The 20,770-nt window shown below is 37.7% G+C and overlaps 1 protein-coding gene across 1 annotated transcript in view; it reads left to right on the forward strand.

The window, feature by feature from the left end:
* Nucleotides 1-12,571: 12,571 nt before the first annotated feature.
* rorb (RAR-related orphan receptor B) overlaps nucleotides 12,572-20,770 on the forward strand; it is a 199,862-nt gene continuing 191,663 nt past the window's right edge. The window contains exon 1 of the mRNA XM_063069177.1: nucleotides 12,572-12,779. Within this exon, the coding sequence (XP_062925247.1) occupies nucleotides 12,773-12,779 (7 nt within the window). The 5' untranslated portion in view covers nucleotides 12,572-12,772. The remainder of the gene's footprint in view (nucleotides 12,780-20,770) is intronic.

The raw sequence follows: 20,770 nt of genomic DNA on the forward strand, positions 1-20,770 counted from the left end.
AGGGGATCACTTGAGTGTAGGGGCCTTCTTCTGACAGCTGCGCACACTGTCCTGCTGTCTTTGTGTTTCAGTCTCCTGCGACGCTTACGTCCGCGACACCGGTGAGGAACGAGGTCAGTCACAGGGTCACACCCTGAAGGTGTATGTCTTCCAGGCTGCAGTTGGAGATATCGAAACACTAGGCTGCATGGCGAGTCTGAGAACACATCTGCAGAGAACCATAGTTCGAGCTGCAGCTGTAGATCACAAACTCTGACACAACCCCAACCACCTTGAAAAGAAAAGAGAGACATTAGATAAGAAGAATAAACTGTTTTGCGAACGAACTGGAAGAAGTTGCCTTTGGCTGCTAAAACCTCTGGCGACATCTTTTCTAGCTCCTCTCCAATTGACTGCTCTAATTGACCAGTTTTTTTTCAGATTTTGTTTCAAAGTTACACTATGCTTCTTCACTCTCAGTAAACTGGATCACAGGTAATATGAGACAGGAAAATAATGACTTTACTCCGGCCTGATATGTATGATGTAAATGTTTAGTTTAGAGTGATCTAGATCCAGAATGCTGAGGACATTCTACGAGTCTGTGGTGGCCAGTGCTATCCTGTTTGCTGTTGTGTGCTGGGGCAGCAGCCTGAGGGTAGCAGACACCAACGGAATCAACAAACTCATTCGTAAGGCCAGTGATGTTGTGGGGATGGAACTGGACTCTCTGACGGTGGTGTCTGAAAAGAGGATGCTGTCCAAGTTGCATGCAATCTTGGACAATGTCTCCCATCCACTACATAATGTACTGGTTGGGCACAGGAGTACATTCAGCCAGAGACTCATTCCACCGAGATACAACACAGAGCGTCATAGGAAGTCATTCCTGCCTGTGGCCATCAAACTTTACAACTCCTCTCTTGGAGGGTCAGACACCCTGAGCCAATAGGCTGATCCTGGACTTATTTCCTGGCATAATTTACATATTACTATTTAATTATTTATGGTTTTATATTGCTATATTTATACTCTATTCTTGGTTGCGGCAACTGTAATGAAAATCAATTTCCCTTGGGATCAATAAAGTATGACTATGACTATGACCATGACTAGAAAACAATTTCCAAAGTATAGCTTAATCAAGATACAGAAAACAATAGTCAACAACATTTAATAGCAATGGTGATTTAAATATTTGAAAATGTCTTAACTTACATTTTGAAATGATAGGATTGCTTATATTTTCTTTCATTTTGATAGTGCTACACATTATAATCAGATAACTACTTTCTAATAAAGGCCTAAACTACATGGTGTTCCACAATACACGCCATAAATAAGATGAAATAATTATTGAGCACTTCCAAATTACCACCAAAGATAGTGTCCATTTAATCAGGAAATAATCTTAAAAAATGACAAAGTATATTAATAGTAATGTTCTTTTTTTCCAACTTACTTATATTTTTAATAAATTATGGCATTTTATGAGATTGTAAACAGAAATAACCTAAAAATTTTATCCACCTGCATTGTTTTTACATGAAGGGTGTACATAAAAGACATTATATTAAAGGGAAATCATTGGCAATCACTTCCGGGTAAAACTATACCCAGCAGGAAATTATAATTTGATCATTTCCTCAGTGCAGCTGACGTACTCTCTCCATTAGTTGCAGATTTTAAAATGTCACCTGTATTTTCCCCCACTGCCAGTAAAGCTTCAAACCTTGGGGCATACTATTGACCTTTACTGATTACTCACATCCAAGTTAGGAGTGTATCATAAAGAGCTTGACAATGAGACAGCAAGTGAAATATGAGTACTGAAGGGACTGCAGGTGCTAGAATATGGAGCAACAAGCGATCGACTGGTGGACCAGCATCTGTGGGGAGAAAGGAATTACAAACATTTCAGGATGCTGCATCAGGACTCAGTCTTGCAAGTAAAAGCTCTTAACTGAAACATCAATACCTTGCACACAATCTCTGCCAGCCTCAGTCTGCAGTGATTATCACTATGAGAAATAATAATTTTACTGCTGACATCCTTTATGGCATTTGCATTGTATTATATGTTCTGATCACTACCTCCCAATCACTCTGTACTTTGGTCCACTTGGAGCACAGTAGTCAATATGACCAAACCATTGCATGGGAGGTGCCCAGAAACACATGGGACCACTGTGTCCCCTTTCACCCATATTTTTCTTTGACTCCATGACAGCATTTGCCATTTTATCAGACTTTTAAGCTCGGACCTGCTTTCCAAAGGGCAGTGAGGCACTGACAAAGTAACAGAAAGTTTCTCATGCAGTTCTGACCAGGCACTGTATTCGGTTCATTTTACCAGTGACTCCATGTGCAAAAGCCATACAGGAGTTTTGAATAACACACACAAAATGCTAGAGGAACTAAGCCAGTCTAGCAACATCTGTGGAGGGGACTAAACAGTCAACATTTCAGCCTGAGACTCTTCATCAGCATTGGAAAGGAAGGGTGGGGGGCAAAGCCAAAAAATGACAAGGGTGAGGGGAAGGAGCACAAGCTGGCAGGTGATAGGTGAGTCACAAACAAAAGAAAATCAGCAGATACTGGAAATCCAAGCAACACACACAAATGCTGGAGGAACTCAGCAGGCCAGGCAGTATCAATGGAAAAAAGTACAGTCGATGTTTCTGCCCAAGGATTTCAGCCCGAAACGTGGACTGTACTTTTTTTCCATAGATGCTGCCTGGCCTGCTGAGTTCCTCCAGCATTTTGTGTGTGTTGAGGTGATAGGTGAGACCAAGTGAGGGGGAAGGTAGGTGGGTGGGTGAGGGAGGGAAGAAGTACGAAGCTGAAAGGGGATTGGTGGAAGTGATAAAAGGATAAGAAGGAATCTGATTAGAGAGGGCAGTAGACCATGGAACAAGGAGAAAAAGATAGGACTCAAAGGGAGGTGATGGGCAAGTGAGAAGAAGAGAAATGGCAAAAGGCTAACCAGAAAAGGCAATGGAAAAAGAGGGTAGGAGGGAGGGGTGAGAGAACCAAAATTTGGAGATATTTATATTCATACAGTCAGGTTGCAGGCTACCCAAACAATATGAGGTGCTGCTCCTCCAGCCTGAATTTGCCTTCGCGCTCCTTCTTTACTCCTCACCTGCCCATCATCTTCCTCTGATTCCCCTCCTCCTTTCCTCTCTTTCACGGTTCACTGCCCTCTCTTATCAGATTCCTTATTCTTCAGCCCTTTATTTCTTCTATCTATCCCCTTACTTCAACTTACTATTTGAATTGGCATTAGCATTAAATTTCAATTTCTAACCATTTCATGCAACATCCACCCTACCCTCTAGATCAATTAAGAATAAACGAGAACACAACATATTTAAAAAAAACACCAAGCTGGCAAGGAATTGGACCAATGGCTAAAAAAACCTTATTCTAGTCTATTTATATTTCATCCCAACTGTTTCCAACAAATCAAACAAAGAGTTCATCAAAGCAATCTCAGTTTTAATAGATTTTCCTTCCAAAAATCCATTGGAATTTATCAGTACGTTAATTTTATAAATGTGCAAATTACTTTCTGCATATCAGAGCCCTTGCCCGAATATCTGATTCCATCCAATGAAAGCTGGCTTTGGATAATATTATCAGTGAGTCTAGCCAATATGTCAGCAGTGCTTTACCTTCTAATCCTTACTAGCTTCCTCCATTTCTGCTTTAACTCTCATCTTCTCCACTTCTACAGTATTTCTCCATGGTTATAGAGCCCACAACCACACCCCCCACCCCAAAAAAAATAAAACCTTACATTATTAGAAATAAGAAGTTAACTAAACATTCTTTGTAGCTGATGCCAATAAGAGAAATGAGCAGATGGCCTAAAAGAGGCCCGAGGGAAACATTTTCTACGCTAACAGCAAAGTTATCTAAGCATAGTTACTTAAAACAGAACTAAAACAACAAGATAAAGTTCTTTACTCGTGTAATCACAACACAAAATCATATAATCACAGCATAAAATCTGTGCCCACTGGTTGGTGGGGGTAAGTTGAGCCAAATGGTCTGTTTCAAAGCTGTACAATTCTATAATTCAATGGATTTCTGACCCCCATTAGTGCCATCTATGGGCGTAATAGATACTACTACTGTTACAGATTTTAGTAACTGCAAGCCTCACATACTTTTAGTCTATGAAACATACAGTATATATAGAAACTTCCATTTATTAAAAATGGTCTAAATTCTCAATCATTGGACAATAGTATGAATGTTGGTCACCGATGGTGATGGTTTGTGAAATGAACCATCCTGTAGCATGCCTTGAATTTCCACACGTACACGGTGGATTCAGATATCCAAAATTATCAGAATTCTGATACTTGTACATCAGACTGTCTGTGCCTCAACTGCATTGAGCAATGCAGAGAGGGTCTAGATGCATTTGCCATCTAGCCTTCATTTGTATGCCAAGAATAACTGTCATACTGAGATATTGGAAAGCATTGAAGAGGACATGACAAAAAGAGAGAATTCATCTACATTATGAGTTTACCTGAAGGCATCAAGAAGGGAGATTATGAAGTCAACAATTTGATAGCAAAGGACTGGAAGGTAATCCACAGCTCAAGAGCCCAACAATCCACCCTGTTGAAAGTCAAGAATGAGAAATGCTTTTCAAGGACAAAGTCAGTCAATGTTTATGGAAGGAATGCTTTAAAGAAATGCATAACTAAGAGTTTGTCTTTCTCATAACCATACATTATTCCGTTCTGAAGCATGCAAGCCACCAGAATCTTGATGTTACAGCATCCCAGTAAAAGACTGAAATGGCAACACAACAAAAAGATTTATAAGTATTTTCAGGAAAGAAAATATTAATTGTGGTAATTACAAATGACCGCATCCCGCTCTCTGGCACAGAAAAAGTCACTGCATGGATCCTCTTCAACTGTCCCCTCCCAGTAGCAAAGCACCTGGAATCACAATGCAGATTCCCTCCATTGAAAGACACAGCGTTCTTTGCTACGTGATTAATCCAACAAAAATCATTAATTGTTGTACATGGTCAAATTGAAGCTGATAAGATTTTTTAATTCAGTCAATTGTTTAGGAGTTTGGAGAAGCCTTCTCAAATTTAGCTGACCTTAGAAACTTATTCCTATGCCTGCGTTTGCTTCATGATGAAATGCAAGTCATAATCATAACTAATCAATTCGCCACAGACCCAACCCCATGCAGATGAGAGTTAGAAACAATATCATTGCACCAATTCTAGTCTGCCTTCACTGCTTTGATACTTCATTCTCATTGTGTTTCAAATGGAGAACTATTCAAACTTTATCATCTCTACTCCGAGTCAGACAAATCCTAATATCCTTTTTTTAATTTACAATATACAGATGATGTTTATGTATGTGTGCATTTGGACTTCAAGTTCCCAGTCATTGTAGACTCCTGTGATGAGTATAAGAGATAATAATCCCTATACTAAATTATTGGATGAAGTCCTCAGCCAATGTGCCCTCATTACCCCCTCATAATCAAGATCCAAGCTAAAGTCCTAGAAAATGTGAAACAACTTCCAGATATGAGGAGCTGCTTCTTAATGAAGGAAAGTAGTCAAAACAAAAATCACCATCATCTTGAGGCATCCGTGTGACCATCAGACAACAGAAGAAGATATTTTTGAATCAAAAAGCCTCAATCTCAGTAGACGACATAAGATTTACCAGTAAGATGTGATACACATTCTTCAGTATGCTCTAGGGACATGGTAATCAGGCTTGTTTGAATAACTATCTGTCCAATTATCATTAGTAGATAACCTGAGGCATCAGGGTCCCAACAAAACAGACTACTGGTATACCAAGATAAGGAATGCCTACTGTTCTATGCCTAGACTGCTTTTCAGGAAATCTGATCACTTGGTTGTCCTTCTCCTACCTGCATACAGTCAGAGGCTAAAGTATAAGGCTCCAGGGATAAGAACAACAAAGAGGCAGTTGCGAAAGGTAGAGGAGTGGCTATGGGATTGCTTTGAGTTGGTGGACTGGGCCATGCTCAAGGACTCACAAGAGGATCTGAATGAATACACCATCGTTGTCATGGACTTTTTAAAAACAGTTGTAGATGAGTGTGTCCCCACAAAATCAATCAGAGTTTTCCCCAACAAGAAGCCCTGGACAAACCATGAGATCCTCAATCTACTGAGGGTCAGATCAGTGGCATTCGGGTCTGATGACCAAGTAAGATACAAGGGTCCAGGTACAATCTCCAGAAGACCATTTTATGGGCGAAGTAGCAATTCCAAACCAAGCCTGAATCGCTAAAGGTTGCTCAACAGCCATGGCAGGGCTTGAATGCTATTATCTCTTACAAAGTGAAACGAAGTGACATGAATGACATCAAGGCTTTGTTCCCAGGTGAGCTCAATGCCTTCTTTGCTTGTTTTGACTGCCAAAACATAGAAAAACCTTCACAAGCTCCCACAGTTCCCAAAGACCCTGTGATTTCAGTCTCTCAGGTTGATTTCAGAACATCCTTCAGGAGGGTGGGCCCATGGAAAACATCTGGCCCACATGGCGTAATGGGCCGAGTACTAAAGACCTGTGCTGATCAACTGGCTAGGGCATTCACTAAGATCTTTAACCTCTCATGTTAAAAGCCTGAGGTACCCACCTGCTTCAAGCAGGCTCCAATGATACCAGTCGACATTACAGGCCGAGACCCTTCCTCAGGACAGTATACCCACAGCAGGCACCTCAAAGGGCTGGAGAATTACCACCAGCACTGACTTCATAAAATTCTGCAAACCCATTAGCAGCATAGAAGGCCCAATGGCATCGCCCTCTCCAAAACCATACCCTTGCATTTGTTATTGGAATTGTGGGTGGGAAAGGCAGCACAAAGGGGATTAGCAAGATTGTTTGAAATGGAAACAATCTGGTCACGATTAACCTCGTGCTTTTGTGCTGACTGTAGAGAAGGAAATAAGCAGTTTTGACAGGAGTCAGGAGCCAATAGTACATTATATGATCATATTTACTCTAAGTCAGTTTTTCATCTGAAATATTAAAATGACACAAAATACTATATTTTAGTTTCATCAGTATGGACAGGCGGAGCCTTAGTTTAATATCTCATCTGAAAAAAATGGCACATCTGACAGTGTAGCAGTCATTCAGTAAGGGAATGGAATGTCACCTTGGATATAGTTCTCCAGTTTCTGAAGTGGGTTCTAATCCTACTATTTTTGACTCGTGCTACACCAGATCATAGCTAATTTCAAGTTCAGATATAAGATAGAAATCCGTCAAACTTCCTTATTTTAAAGTCAACATCAGAAAAATACTGTATGCTCTATCACTAGGATGATTTCATTCTCATGTGACCTGCATCCATTACTTCTCTTGGTGAGATTGACAATTTAATGTCAGGTTATGAATTGTGGGCTCATGCTTTCAGGGAACTGGGTTACACTTATTTCATTTAGGAACTTTATAGCCAACAGCAAGACGAGTATTGCATTATACATCCTTCTGGACTGCATCTGAACTTGGGTCCAGCAAGCTTGACCCACCATTCCATTTAGTTCCCTGCACAGTTAATTTAAAAAGTAAGGCAGCCAAGGGTAAAGTGAAATTCTGGGCATATGAATCAAATCTCCCAAAATGAACAGAATTAATGTTGTCTTTTTAAAAAATGTTTTCATTCTATGAAAGCATTTCTAGGTTTTGTCTAATGATAATGGTTCGACTGTTTAGTAGTATTACAACATTAAGGAAGAAATCATATAACCTGCTACATGAGGAATCAGTGTAAGCAATGCAAGTTATAATTCTATAATGCAATATACCTGCAGTCCAGTTGTGCTGTGAGACTGGGGATGACTTATAAAACAGTCTGCAAAATTATAATACTTTAAAATTATTCATAAATAAGTAATAAAAATGATAATGCTCTCAAGAATTGCTGTTTGAGTGAAGATATAAAGCAAGAGCAATAATCGTGCAGTTTAGTTTATCCCAAACATCCTTTGCGATCATTTGAAACCATTTATAACAGGATATGAAAAAGAATTTTTTCAGCTTCCACCTATCATCATTATTTGATATGAACTGTCATTGGACTAAGATTCAGTACCTCTGTGCAGTGTTCATTTGAGGAATAGCACAGCTAAGTATGTTATCTGAGACCTAGCCTTTAAAGCGTACATACAAACAATTTATAAGAAGTAATTGTGTTAATTGATAGCCAACATACATGTGTACCTTAAAATTCTGACAGTATTCTAACACTGCCATTATACAATTATACACACCATGACAACATCAAACCATTTCTTACTTCTGCTGGTTTAAGGCTAGTTATAGTATAAGCAGATTCTTACATTCAATTCTAAAATGACTATGTTGAAAAATCATAATGCACATTTAAAACTAATATTTAGGTTTGCTGCATTCTGCATCTGACTGCACTTTTTCAGTGAAAATATGAGTTACAACTTATTTGATTTTAGCATGTGAAATGGCCGAAATTTTAGTACTTTTTAGGTTCACTGTTAGTACCAATGTGAGGAATACTAAGATACAGTTCTATGCTTGTAGGTGAAGCTTTACTAAGTATACCATAAAAAAAAGCATAGCAAATGAGTCTGACAAAACAAATGGAAGAAATAATGTACTTCCATTCTTTTTGTAATATTGGAAATGTGACAGCTAATTTCTGCATGGCAACATTCAACAAATGCCAATGGCATATTGCTGGTTTGAGATTGATTATGTTTGAGGGCTAGCTATAGGTGTCCTCATCAGTAATCTACATCTGTGGGAACCGCAAGATCAAGAGACTTAGCATGACTCTGCTTAATTTCACAAATTAAATATAGGTAATCACAAAATTTTTGATACCTGTATAAACTCTAGAAATCGGGGATTGAATCTTGGATAATTTGCAAAATATGAACAGTGAGGTATAAGGAAAATTAACTATTTAGATCCTATGTTTAACCTCTTTTATGGTAGCAATGCACATAACTATTAAATTCACTTTTATTCAAATGAGGAGGATATTTCAGATACCTGTTTCTGGAATTGCAACCATTTAGTGGTAGGTAGACTAGGGAAGAAACTAAGGAGGGAAGAAATTGAACTTGCTGTGTCTGCTTATCAATGCAAACAAAACGACACTTTCACTGTTCTTCTGACTGCAACAAAGGGCACCGGAAAGATATGTAGTTATGTATTCACTAACAGGCAAATTAAATAACTGCTAGGCTTTTCTGATATGTTAGTTCTGATAAGCAGATCTTAGCACAGATTCTAAAAAAAGAATTTTTGAACGGAGAAGGGCCCACTCAGGCCTTCAGATCTTGGTATCTTTAGGAGTGCTTCTTTTAACTCTAAAGCAATGTACTTGTCAATAGCAATATGGACTAAACTCCACTCATATTCCTCTTCATTCCCAGTAATTAACCAAGGCTATTCCTAGCCAAAATTAGGAAATTTGCTTTAGGCAAAATTAGAGGAAAAGCACCAAAATGTGGATTGCCGAAGGTGGGCCTCAAATCCTGGAATTCTGACAAATATGTGGAGTCCAACCATTCCAACTACAAAATTGGGTCAAAATCAACTTTCAACCACTTTCAATCTGTCTGAAACTTTATATGTTCAACAGTTAAATTCATCTGAACTTTGTTGTACATGAAAGCATTTAACGGTCTTACTTTTCTCAATCAAAGAGTTTATCTGGAAACTTTGAAAATAGATTTTAAAGCTAGTTAACTTTGATCAATAGTGCAGCATAACAGGAAGCATTACATAGGAAGATCATTTATAGTTGGTTTCTACTGCAATCTTTAAACTCTTATAAGATGGTGTGCCTAGATGAAGAAAATAATTCGAAGTAAATAATGTTTTTTTCACTGATTTTACTTATTTACTTTATTGATGACTACTTACTTATTTTTCTTTGGCAGTCACAATCTATTGTGGCCTGTTCTCCAATCTCCCATAACTAGTGTGTTTGTAAATGGTTGGAAGGATTTATAAATGTTGAATTTCTTTCTGTGGTTCCCTTGGCTCGCTATCTGAACAAATGTAAAGATCGTGTGTGGTTAAGAGGGTTAGAGCTTAGCTCTTACCCACAAAAACACTTGTCCAGAGTATAAAATAGGTAAAATATACAAAAAAAAGGGGGTTTCTACTCTCATTCCCATTTCACCAGTTTAATTCTTGCATTTCCTGTGAATTGGCCCAAGGTATTATGATATGACTTGTCAAGATGCATGGAAATAAACTGGAGATTGAAAGCAAAATGTATTGGTTTGTGGCACAGTTGGTGGTTTAGTTATAAACATTGCTCAAATTCATGGTCACTTTTTTCATCTTAAATTTTCTCTTACTTGGAAATCACTGAATGGAAAATTTGCCAAGTGAGAATATAAGCAGGAAATAATTTAGATTAAAACTTTAAAAATGCATCAAAGGTATTCCGTGATTGAGGGGGCAGCGGAATGTGTTTTTATTAATATAGCTTAAAGATTTTGGTTCACAAAAAGCATCTACGGCTTTTGATTAATTTTATGCAAAAAAAGTCTTAAATAACTTCTTAAGAAACTATACTTGGATCATTCACAAGTTAAATCAGTGTATCTTTTTAAACTTAATATTTAAAAGCTTCACAAAGTTGTCATTGCATGTAAATGAAAAGTTAAATAGTGAGCACCTCCTTAACAATCCACAAGTGCATGCCATTGATGAAAAATTACATTGCTATTTCTTTTGATTTTGAATATGAGCTGTTACACAGACAAGGCAAAATTAGAATAGAATGGATTTTTAAATTCCATGCAAAAGCTCACAAAAACTCAATTTTTCACATTTGTAAGTCATGCTTAAATTATTGCGAGCTCTAATAAATAAATGGAATTTTCTGTACTTGCAATAAATATGTCATTGCAAATTAAAGGAATTGTATAGATATTTTAAAGGTTTTATTCTTTAATGACCTCCCTCCAGCAACCAGTTAAGATATTTGAACAATGCAAACCATGTTTTGAATTTGATTCATATTAGGGGTAAAACATTTTATCTCACTTCCAAAATCCCTATCCTATGGACTAAGAAAAATAAAACAAAAATGTGTATTCTTTTAAAACTTTTAGATACTGCATATGGATGAATCTCAATGATACAATCATTTATTTCTTTACATTCTACTTTCATGGAATCTAAAATAAGTATTCATATTTATTTTCAATGTAACACAGGTTGATTTTATTGTAAGTTGCACTATGTGCAAAATAACATTAAAATTCTGATATAACTCAATGAAATGTTGAAACAAATCTCTGCCTTATTCTCAGCTGGACATAAAAGATGGCATTGCTCCATTTTGAAGGTAACATTTGCAAATATATTCTTAATCAATATCCTTTAAGTAATATGGTTATTATCGCTTTGCAGTTTGTGAGAGCTTGTCTGCAGATAGTTTGCTGTATCTCACATTACAGCAGTAACTGTAAAACTGCTTCATTAACTTCAAACCAATTTCTGACGCTCTAAGGTTATAAGTTATACATAAGTCCAAGTTCTGTTTCAGTTTGAACGGTTCTCCAATGTGCCAGCTAAATGATTTCTTTGTACTGTAGATGTTAAAGTTGGGGATATAACCTTACATTTAATATATTCAAATTAGAGAATTCATGTTTTACCTGTGAAAATATATACTTATTTTATAATAAAGGGAACTTATCAATACAGTTCAATAATTTCTAACAACAATAGCTTAATTTTCACATGGCAATTTTCATGACCTGGTTAGATTGCCGTATCTGAATTTATACAAACTTGGAGCCATGCCTGTCTTCAAAGTCCATTATCTGCTCATAAGTTATTTCCGATTTTTTTAAAAAAAATATTTCATAGCCTTCCGTGTGTTTAATATTCTATCTAGTTTCTCTCTCTGAACTATAAGTGTAATTTCCAATGTTTGTTTTCATATTTTCGTGCATTTCTTACATTATCATGTTGCATCATCACGCAGGTGCATCAAAACACCTGGCATTCCAGGTATTCAATTCAAGTCCACAGACTGCTTCACTCCTCGAGCCAAGAACCGTGCAGCCGTGAAATTATTTTCCTGCCTGACAAAGTGATATGTAAAGTAAACTTATAATTTGAAAGGACGCGACATTTCCTGGACTCGCGGAGCCTCAGTTGGAGGTACTTGATCATTTACTTTGAAAATTTGGTAAAAGGTCTGAGAACTGTGCTTACCAACTATAATAATGGGGCTTAAAATCTATGTGTGTGCATGTGTCTGTGTAAAATAAATAAGACAATTAGAATGCATTTAATATAAGGGTGATCATGATCAATCGATATTTTACTATTGTGAGGACCAGTCTGGTAAAATATTTCTCTTCGAAGTGAGGTTATTTTATATTTTGTGTTATTTATTTACTGTATTTTCCCTTGACAATGATTGGTCGCTGTTGGTCAGTGGGAGGAGCTGGAAGAGACAGAATAATCTTGCTGCTATAAGAAGCTCCCCCACTCTCTCCCGGTGAAATTCACATACGGATGAACGGTGTAGATGTCATGTGAAAGGCCACAAGCTCCATTCAGATTCGGAGCGCTAACGAACAGTAATAACAGACCGAGGGGGGAGAATGAGCAATGGTGGGAGAACAAGCTACTGACAGTCTTTCTATCGCCTTCTAGCCGCCGCTTCTCTTCTCGCGGAGCGTTTGGTTTTGATATAAATTCATGATCGTTTTGCATTTGAAGTCGCCACCATGCGAGGTAAGAGATCGTCTGGGAGCAGCTGGACAAATTCTGTGAGAGCTGAGAGGTGGAGCGACCACGCGTACAATGTAACCTGAGTGTAAACCCGCGTGAATCTAGATTTAAAGGGTGTCTGCATGGATGGTGTCTTCAAACTTTTTTTTTATTTCCCGGTTTCTGTGTGCAGCGCTCAGCGCTCTAAATAATGCTGTGCGTTTTATGTAACATCAAACTTTGATGATCGCTGATAATATGCTCCATTGCATCTGAGATGTGACGAGTCCAGGAGGCGGGAGTTGGGCAAGCTGTCACATCAGTTTTGTTTACTACAGTAGGCTACTTTTGAACGTATCTGTGGCTGGGCTTCCAGAGATGGTTGCAGTGCTTGGCATTCTTCTCCCATTACAGTGCAGATCTGCCTGTATTCCCTTTCACTCCGAGCAGATAACTTATAATTTCAGCGTAGAAAATTGTTCTAAATAATTGCGAAATGATGAAGGAAAATACTTTTTAAAGTGAAGTTGCCTTATGCCAGCAAAAATCGACGCTTTGGGACCAAATGCGAATAATATACGATCAGAATTGTGTAAAATTAAAGTGGGAAGTGAACAGATAGAGGAATCGCTTGGTTGGTATATGTCGGCGTGGCTTGTTCTATGTTGACAGGACAGTTGTTGAACTTTTCCTTTATAAATATATCCAATGTTCTCGCCGTTTCCCCGCTGGATTGTGTCACCGCCGCGTGTTTCGACATGCGGTCAGTGTGGAGGATGGTCTCGGGGCCTGTGTTAGTACTGGGACTGAGGACGGAGTCGTTCAGTCGGTGTCATGTGTTCCACTGACCTGCTTCTATCCGTCAAGATGTTGTTATGTTCCCCCACCATCACCACCCCGCCAATGAACCCAAAAAAAACAACCCGATCTTTTCACACATCACACACGCACACACACATATACTCTCTCTCTCTCTCTCTCACACACACACACATACTCTCACACACACATACACATACACACACATACTCTCTCTCTCTCACACACACATACTCTCACACATACACACACACATACATGCAAACTCTCATACACACATATACTATCTCACACACACACATATACACACACACATACTCTCACACACATACTCACACACATACACACACACACATACTCACACACACACATACACACACATACATGCAAACTCATACACACATATATACTATCTCTCTCACACACACACACACATATACACACACACATACACACACAAACTCTCATACACACATATATACTATCTCTCTCTCTCACACACACACATACACATATACACACGGAAACTCTCATACACACATATACACACACATATACTATCTCTCACACACATATACACAAACAAACTCACACATACACACAAACTCTCATACACACATATATACTATCTCTCTCTCTCTCGCTCTCTCTTACACACACACACACATACATACACACATACACACAGAGTACTCGAGTTTGCTCCCGGCACAGTCTTGTGTGTAACATCATGTGGATCGGATCAGAGGCTTTTTCGTCTCAGTGTATTAGCAAAGTCTAAACTAACAAGGGCGTCTCGTGTTTACGAGAGTTTATAATAAACAGCACAAGAGCATTTTACCATGCTGGTCCTGTGGTCTTACCCGGTGTGAGAGATACAAGTATCTCTAGCGCTCGTTGTTAAAATAAAGTGCATCGGGGTACAGTATGCTTATCAAAGTTTGCAAAGAAGGGGAATACTTAGCCACCATATCTCAAGAGCTTGTGGTCAACTGTTCCAGATGAGAACCCAAAGTACGAATCTCCATCTATTTGTAATCTATAGTTTTTATTCAATAAAGTAAAAATAACAACTTCTAGTCTCTTTGGCAAGATATATCCGTTCGCCACTCACCATAGTTTGCCGCCCTTTCACTCTTTGTAAAGTTTATTTTTTGCAGTATTCTTATGTACCGTTTTATTAATTTGTTAAATCTTACATATGACAATAGATGACTCACTTCTGTTCTAAATCGTGTAAGGTTGTGCTCATCATTTGATTTTCTGAAGTTCGTACGCTGCGCATCGTCCAGGTCATTATCGCGCGGCGCGCTGGAGCGGTCACGACCAATCAATCGATCTTTGCATCAATTTATATTAGAATTCAAATCAAAATAGTTTGCTTTGTGATCATCAACTACAGATTTTGCGTAGGGGAAATGCATATGATTCCTGCTTAGTAAAATTTGTTTTCAATAACTGGGACCAAATAGATTGCTCCGACAATAACTTTGTAGCAAATTCGGCAAACCAAGAGAAGTTGATGTGTGTGTCTTTTGCCTTTAGTTATTTAGGTTTATTTGATAAAAGAATCCAAAGAGAAAGTCATTGTTTGGAAATCTGCTTACCTGTGTGACTCTAAAACGGCAACAGACGGAACTTCGCAATGATGTTTTTATAAATGAATTGAATCCACAGTTATGTGAAGCGCTTTTACAATCATTATTCTGTTCCCAATGTCGATGGTCATGAGTGAATGGGGAGGGTGGTACGTGGGGGGGGGGGCGGGGGGAGGAAGAATGGAAGAATTGAACAAAACAGATTATATCCATGCTTAACCAAAAGAGCAAGCAACAATAGAATTTGGTCCCATTTGACAGTATTATTCACTTTTCTTAGTGTTCCAATAATTAGCCGGAAATGTGGAGTAGAAGCCAAGCGTGCTTTAGTAAAGAAATGAAAATAATCTGAAACAATTGAATGGCAGTGGTATGTGCATTGAGGGTATTGCTGTAGGAAGAGATGGGATGCTTGTTGGGATATGACCAGTAAAATCAACTTGCCAGAATGTGAGTTAATAGTTTGATTACATCCAATTCTCTCTACCTGGCTCTTGTTAGTAACACTAATAGTTGAATGGTATTTAGAGTCATTATTCTCCTTTTCTCCGTAACTGTGGATTATAATATGACAAACCATTATAATGGTGGCAGTTTATTGGGACAAAAGTGAAAGCTTCATTATAGGAAGGCTCTTTTGGCTTAAAAATACTCAAATTGGTGAAGATGGTTGTGATCCAGCTGATTTACTAGATGTGGGAAGTCCATAATAAGAAATGAAAGTGGAGGAAAGGTCAACATCCGTTACAAAAAAAAAGAAATATCAGATCCCAATTATAATCTGTTGAAAGAAGGTCGTGAACCCAATAACACAGAACTGAGAGAGACAGTTTTGGTAATGAAAAGAAAAGGAACCATACTTCCCGGATATAGAAAACGAGGGGAAGGTATTCACATTACTAATGGAAAGTCAGAAAAGAATGACCTCAAAGAGAGGCAAAATTGAGAAGGCAATAACCCTGTGGTAGATGGGTTAGGAGTTCACTAATAGACTTGCAGGATAGAGTTCAATAGAAGGTATTATGGGTAATCTACTGTCATTTCTTTTCCTACACTTGAACAGTGGCATAACGTTATGTAGGAGGAACATTCAATAATTACTGTGAGAAAGTAATCATTAACAAAGCTGAGTACTTTTCATTATTAGTCCATTTTTCCAGTTAAATGAATGCTATGAACTATTCTATTATTTAGAAGTAAGCTTGCTAAATAAGACAAACTCGATGTATTGCCAGGAAAATTTGGACCAAAAATATGCAATCAGGAGATAAACTAGTGAGAGCAAGATGTCATAAATCAAGTGTAAAAAGACTGCCAGTGCAGATTTTGTCAAAGCTATTGACATTCAGTATCAAGGCTAATCATATATTCTCAAATATATTTAGAAGTGACTGAGAAAATTGCTTCAATCCCAGCAATGTTTGCTTATTAAACCCAGATTAGCATGCCTGGCAGAAAACAATGTGAGGCTGAATGTGTGCCGTGTAGCATGAATCTAGGAAGCTATGTGCAAATGTGATTTTTTTTTCCCCAAACTTCTGTGACTAATGATGCTGCACTGAAGTTAAGGTAATTGCAGCACGCGAGCTACATCTTTTTCTCCTTCTGATGGTGCAGAAAAAAAACTGGATCCTAAATGGAAAAGAAACAAATAAAGCACAAGTATTAAATGCATGGTTAAACCAAATAGGTTTGACATGTAAACGGAACATCAGTTTCATGAAGTGAAATAATGGACAGCATTACGCAGCCCATTTCCTGCATATCTTGCCATTTTTCACATTTTTTTGTCTCTCCTCCATGGGCTTGGACCACAATAAACAATATTCTTTGGCAGCCATGCATCCACTCTATGTAAGTTTCTGTTGATTCCCTTCTGCTGCTTCAACATCGGAGACAATTATTTGGATGATCTTTGGAATTTCATCCTTAAATAACTTCCCCATTTTATTTCTTGAACTGCCTTCAAGGTGATCTAAAATCACTTTTCTATGAGTGTACTTCCTGCTAAATTATTGCTTTAACTTCCTGTTAATTACTCATCTCTTTCATCTTTGAAGTATCTCCCGTTTTATAAGGAGCAATTGTACGGTGTTCTGTATTTTTTCCACTGTCCAGAGAATCCTGTGGCCTTTTTATGATTTAGTCATTAGGGAAGCCTGCAAGTGCTGCTGATTTTCTCTTGAATAAAAGATGACAAATTAAAATTATATTTGTATGTAAAATATGGCAGAATGAGAAACCTTACTTCTCACTCTCTCATTCTTCCTGTAATTAAATAGCATCTGCACCAGTTAAAACCAGATTAACGAAGGGATTTTTTTAAACATTTTAATCACATGGCAGCTTCATGAAGTTTTATTGAGGCCCTCATCCTTTAATGTTTCATGGCGTGGTTAAACTCAAGCCTGTTTTTTTTTCTTGATGGTACGTTTAGAATCTTTTAATGTGCTCTTCTCCCTTGATGTGAAAGTCAAGAATGATAACAGCAATTCATAAAAGCTGAAGCTTAAGTGTGAACTAAAGCTATATTCATTATCAAATAAATCAGATACGTTATGGAGGTCTAACCATATCAGTGGGTTTGTCTCATAGTAATACAAATGTATTTATCAAATAGCACCTGTCTGTATTGCTGTCTTGTGTTTTAATGGCTGGTTTATCAGTAACATAGATGCAGCTAACTGAAAACAGTACAAATCAGTCTTTGACTATAGAGTGGAACATGAACAGCCTAATAGATAAAATTGATATTTCCAGTAAAGGATTGGCAAAATGATCTCATGTGAATCTCAAGCACTATTATACTCCCTCTGTGTGTTCTGTGATTTGAGAATGTATATTGTTCTTAAATTCTAACCAATCTGCATGCACCACATGATAAAATAATGTTGTTTAAGGCACTTCAAAGAATTGCCTCTGAAAGCATTTTTGCCATTTACTTTTTGGTCTAATTGACTAGGAGAAGGAATAGTTAACCATCTGGGGCTGATATCTAATAGTTGGCTTGATTCAGTTGGCTCAGAAAACATTTGGAAGTTGTAAATTTGTTTGAAATAAAATTATAAAATACTCTGTGTATATACTGCATGAAAATTCAGAGTATCTGTGCTGTGAGTTAGTGTGTCTGTGTTGTGAGCTATAACAAACTGTTTAAATGAACAAAGAACCAGTAAATGTGAGGAGCCACTCAATTGCTTCAGGAAGTCTTTGAGACACTTCATTTATGCAAAATCTTTCTGTAGTATATGTTTTCCAGAGTTGTCACAGAATACTAATGCAATATAAGTAATATCTGCTTATGGACACTATTAATGAAAGTGGGACCTAGTCTATATGCTTGTGAAGCAATTTGCAAAACAAACATTCACTGGAATAATGACAACCAATAGCAGACTGCAGAATCTTCATTCTCTTGCAATTCCTGTTAGCTTTAGCCAGCATTCTGGAAGAACTTTCTTCCAGCTTTCAATGTCCACAACACGTGCTTGATTACCAGAAGAAAAGGATTCTTGATCCAAATCCTGATTGCTGCAAGGCTGCTAAGTTCAGTGGTGTTGCTGACTGAAGTGCCAATGTGTAGCGCCACAGAGTGGACCAGTGTGAATTTACACTGCTGATCAACTGTCCCTCAGAGTCCTCTATCTTGAGTGAGACTGACACTGAGCAGGGTCAATATGCCCTTGCAGAGAAAGAGAATTAAAGGGGATGCCCTTGCTGAATTGCTGTCAATGTAACAGCAAAGGTAAGGACCTGGGGCTGGTCATCTGCTTGGCCTCTCATGGCACTTCTCCAGAGATTGTTGAAGGAGTTCTGTAGGATGACAAAAGTGATTTATATCACCACTAAAAATAGAATCCTTCATTTTCAATATATCCATTTAGTGAGGGGCAGAAATCCCAAACAATGCTTAAGGATGATTTGCCTAATGGGAAAATGCATATTTTTCCCAGTCTTTGCCAAATAGCCAACTATTCTGTCAACTGAGTAGGCTTGTGTTAACACTGTAAATATTGACATCCCTTTAAGGGTGCAACTTCATAAATTATTTGTGCACTGGTCAGAATGTGAGATAATCTTTACAGCATAGTCTGCTCTAGGGATATTCCCTGTTTCTGTACTGAATTGGTGATGTCTGCATGGCAGTGAGTTTCAGAAAGACTGCAGGCAATTCAATTAAGTATTGATTGTCTTGGAACTTAATTGTCTTCTTTATAAATATTCATTATGGTCTCTGGAGCACCTATATTTTAATCCATTGTTACCCTAGTTAACAGAAATTGTAAAACCCTTGCTATGTTACTTATATTTGTTAAACAGGTAAAATGGTGAACATTAGTGGCAATTGTAGACATCATTTTAGAAATAGTTACAAAAATGTCTTGACATAAAAAGAAAGACTTGACACATTTTAAATGCAAATAATAAGTAATGCAATTTAATATTTCTTCCCTGATTTAAATTTTAAGCTGTATTTTTTGTTTGTCCTCTGACAGACATGTGCCTATGGCTGACTTTCACACCGTGGACTGAAACTGCTCAGGGAGCTCCACTTTTCTAACTTGGCTGATAAATGGGGTACACAAGCAGACTGCTGCTTGTCCTTACCTCTCCCTCATATATAACAAAAAACACCTTGCCTTGACCTCCATACTTAGCCTGAATTAAAAACTATGATTCAATGCTCATACTGTAGCAAGCAGTTCTTCATTTCATATACTATTTCATGTTTTTTTTGGTGTGTGCCAACTTCAGTCACCTTTATCTTTGCAAGAAAGTATTGGACTTGAAAAGCACTTTGTTCAAACTGGTTATTCCTCAGTATAAAGTTGGTAATAATTTTTGGGTTATTCTATGTTCTGTAAATAAAGATAAACATAATGATTATGAAGTTTGACACTTTTACATATTGTTAATTGAACCTATATGAATCTGGCTTTATTAACCCTGCCCATAAACTGATTTAATGTCAGATGTACAGCAGTATGACATTTCCATTTCAAAGAATGGAATTTCAAAAGAAAGGAAGAGTTGAAGGAAAGGTTTAGGCTGTGAACCCTCGTCCGATAATGCTGTATTCCCTATGCTGACCTAACCTTAAGTCTCTCAATGAAGGATTGAATCTACATAAATATTCGATGAGTTGGACTGATTTAACTTGATATAGCTCTCAGTCTTGAATTTCACAACTATATGTGATACAAGTTAGGTAATGGTAATATCCTAGAGATGCACAAAACTGTGATTTGGGAAAGCAAAGGAAAAAAAAAATCATTCAGGTTTTCTGCTCTAGGGGTATCCCTAGCAGTCAAAGATGAGTTTGCTGGGCATTATTATGAGACATTTAGGAGATAAAAGTAGGTTGCATTAAAGAGTGGACTTTCTTCATCCCATTTATTAACAACACTGGAATTGCGCTGAGAGATTATGCTTTGGAGGCTGATCGACATGTGTGTGTGTATTGAATTAATACAGGAAGGGAATTCATAACATTTCTGGTAGAGGATTGGTAAGCAATTTTCTGTTGCAAAAACCATGCAATCCATAGCATACAGTAGCTCAGCTACATGGTTTATATGGTTACTCTTGTAACCATCC

The sequence above is a fragment of the Mobula hypostoma genome, chromosome 16, assembly GCF_963921235.1.
Source record: "Mobula hypostoma chromosome 16, sMobHyp1.1, whole genome shotgun sequence".
NCBI lineage: Eukaryota > Metazoa > Chordata > Chondrichthyes > Myliobatiformes > Myliobatidae > Mobula > Mobula hypostoma.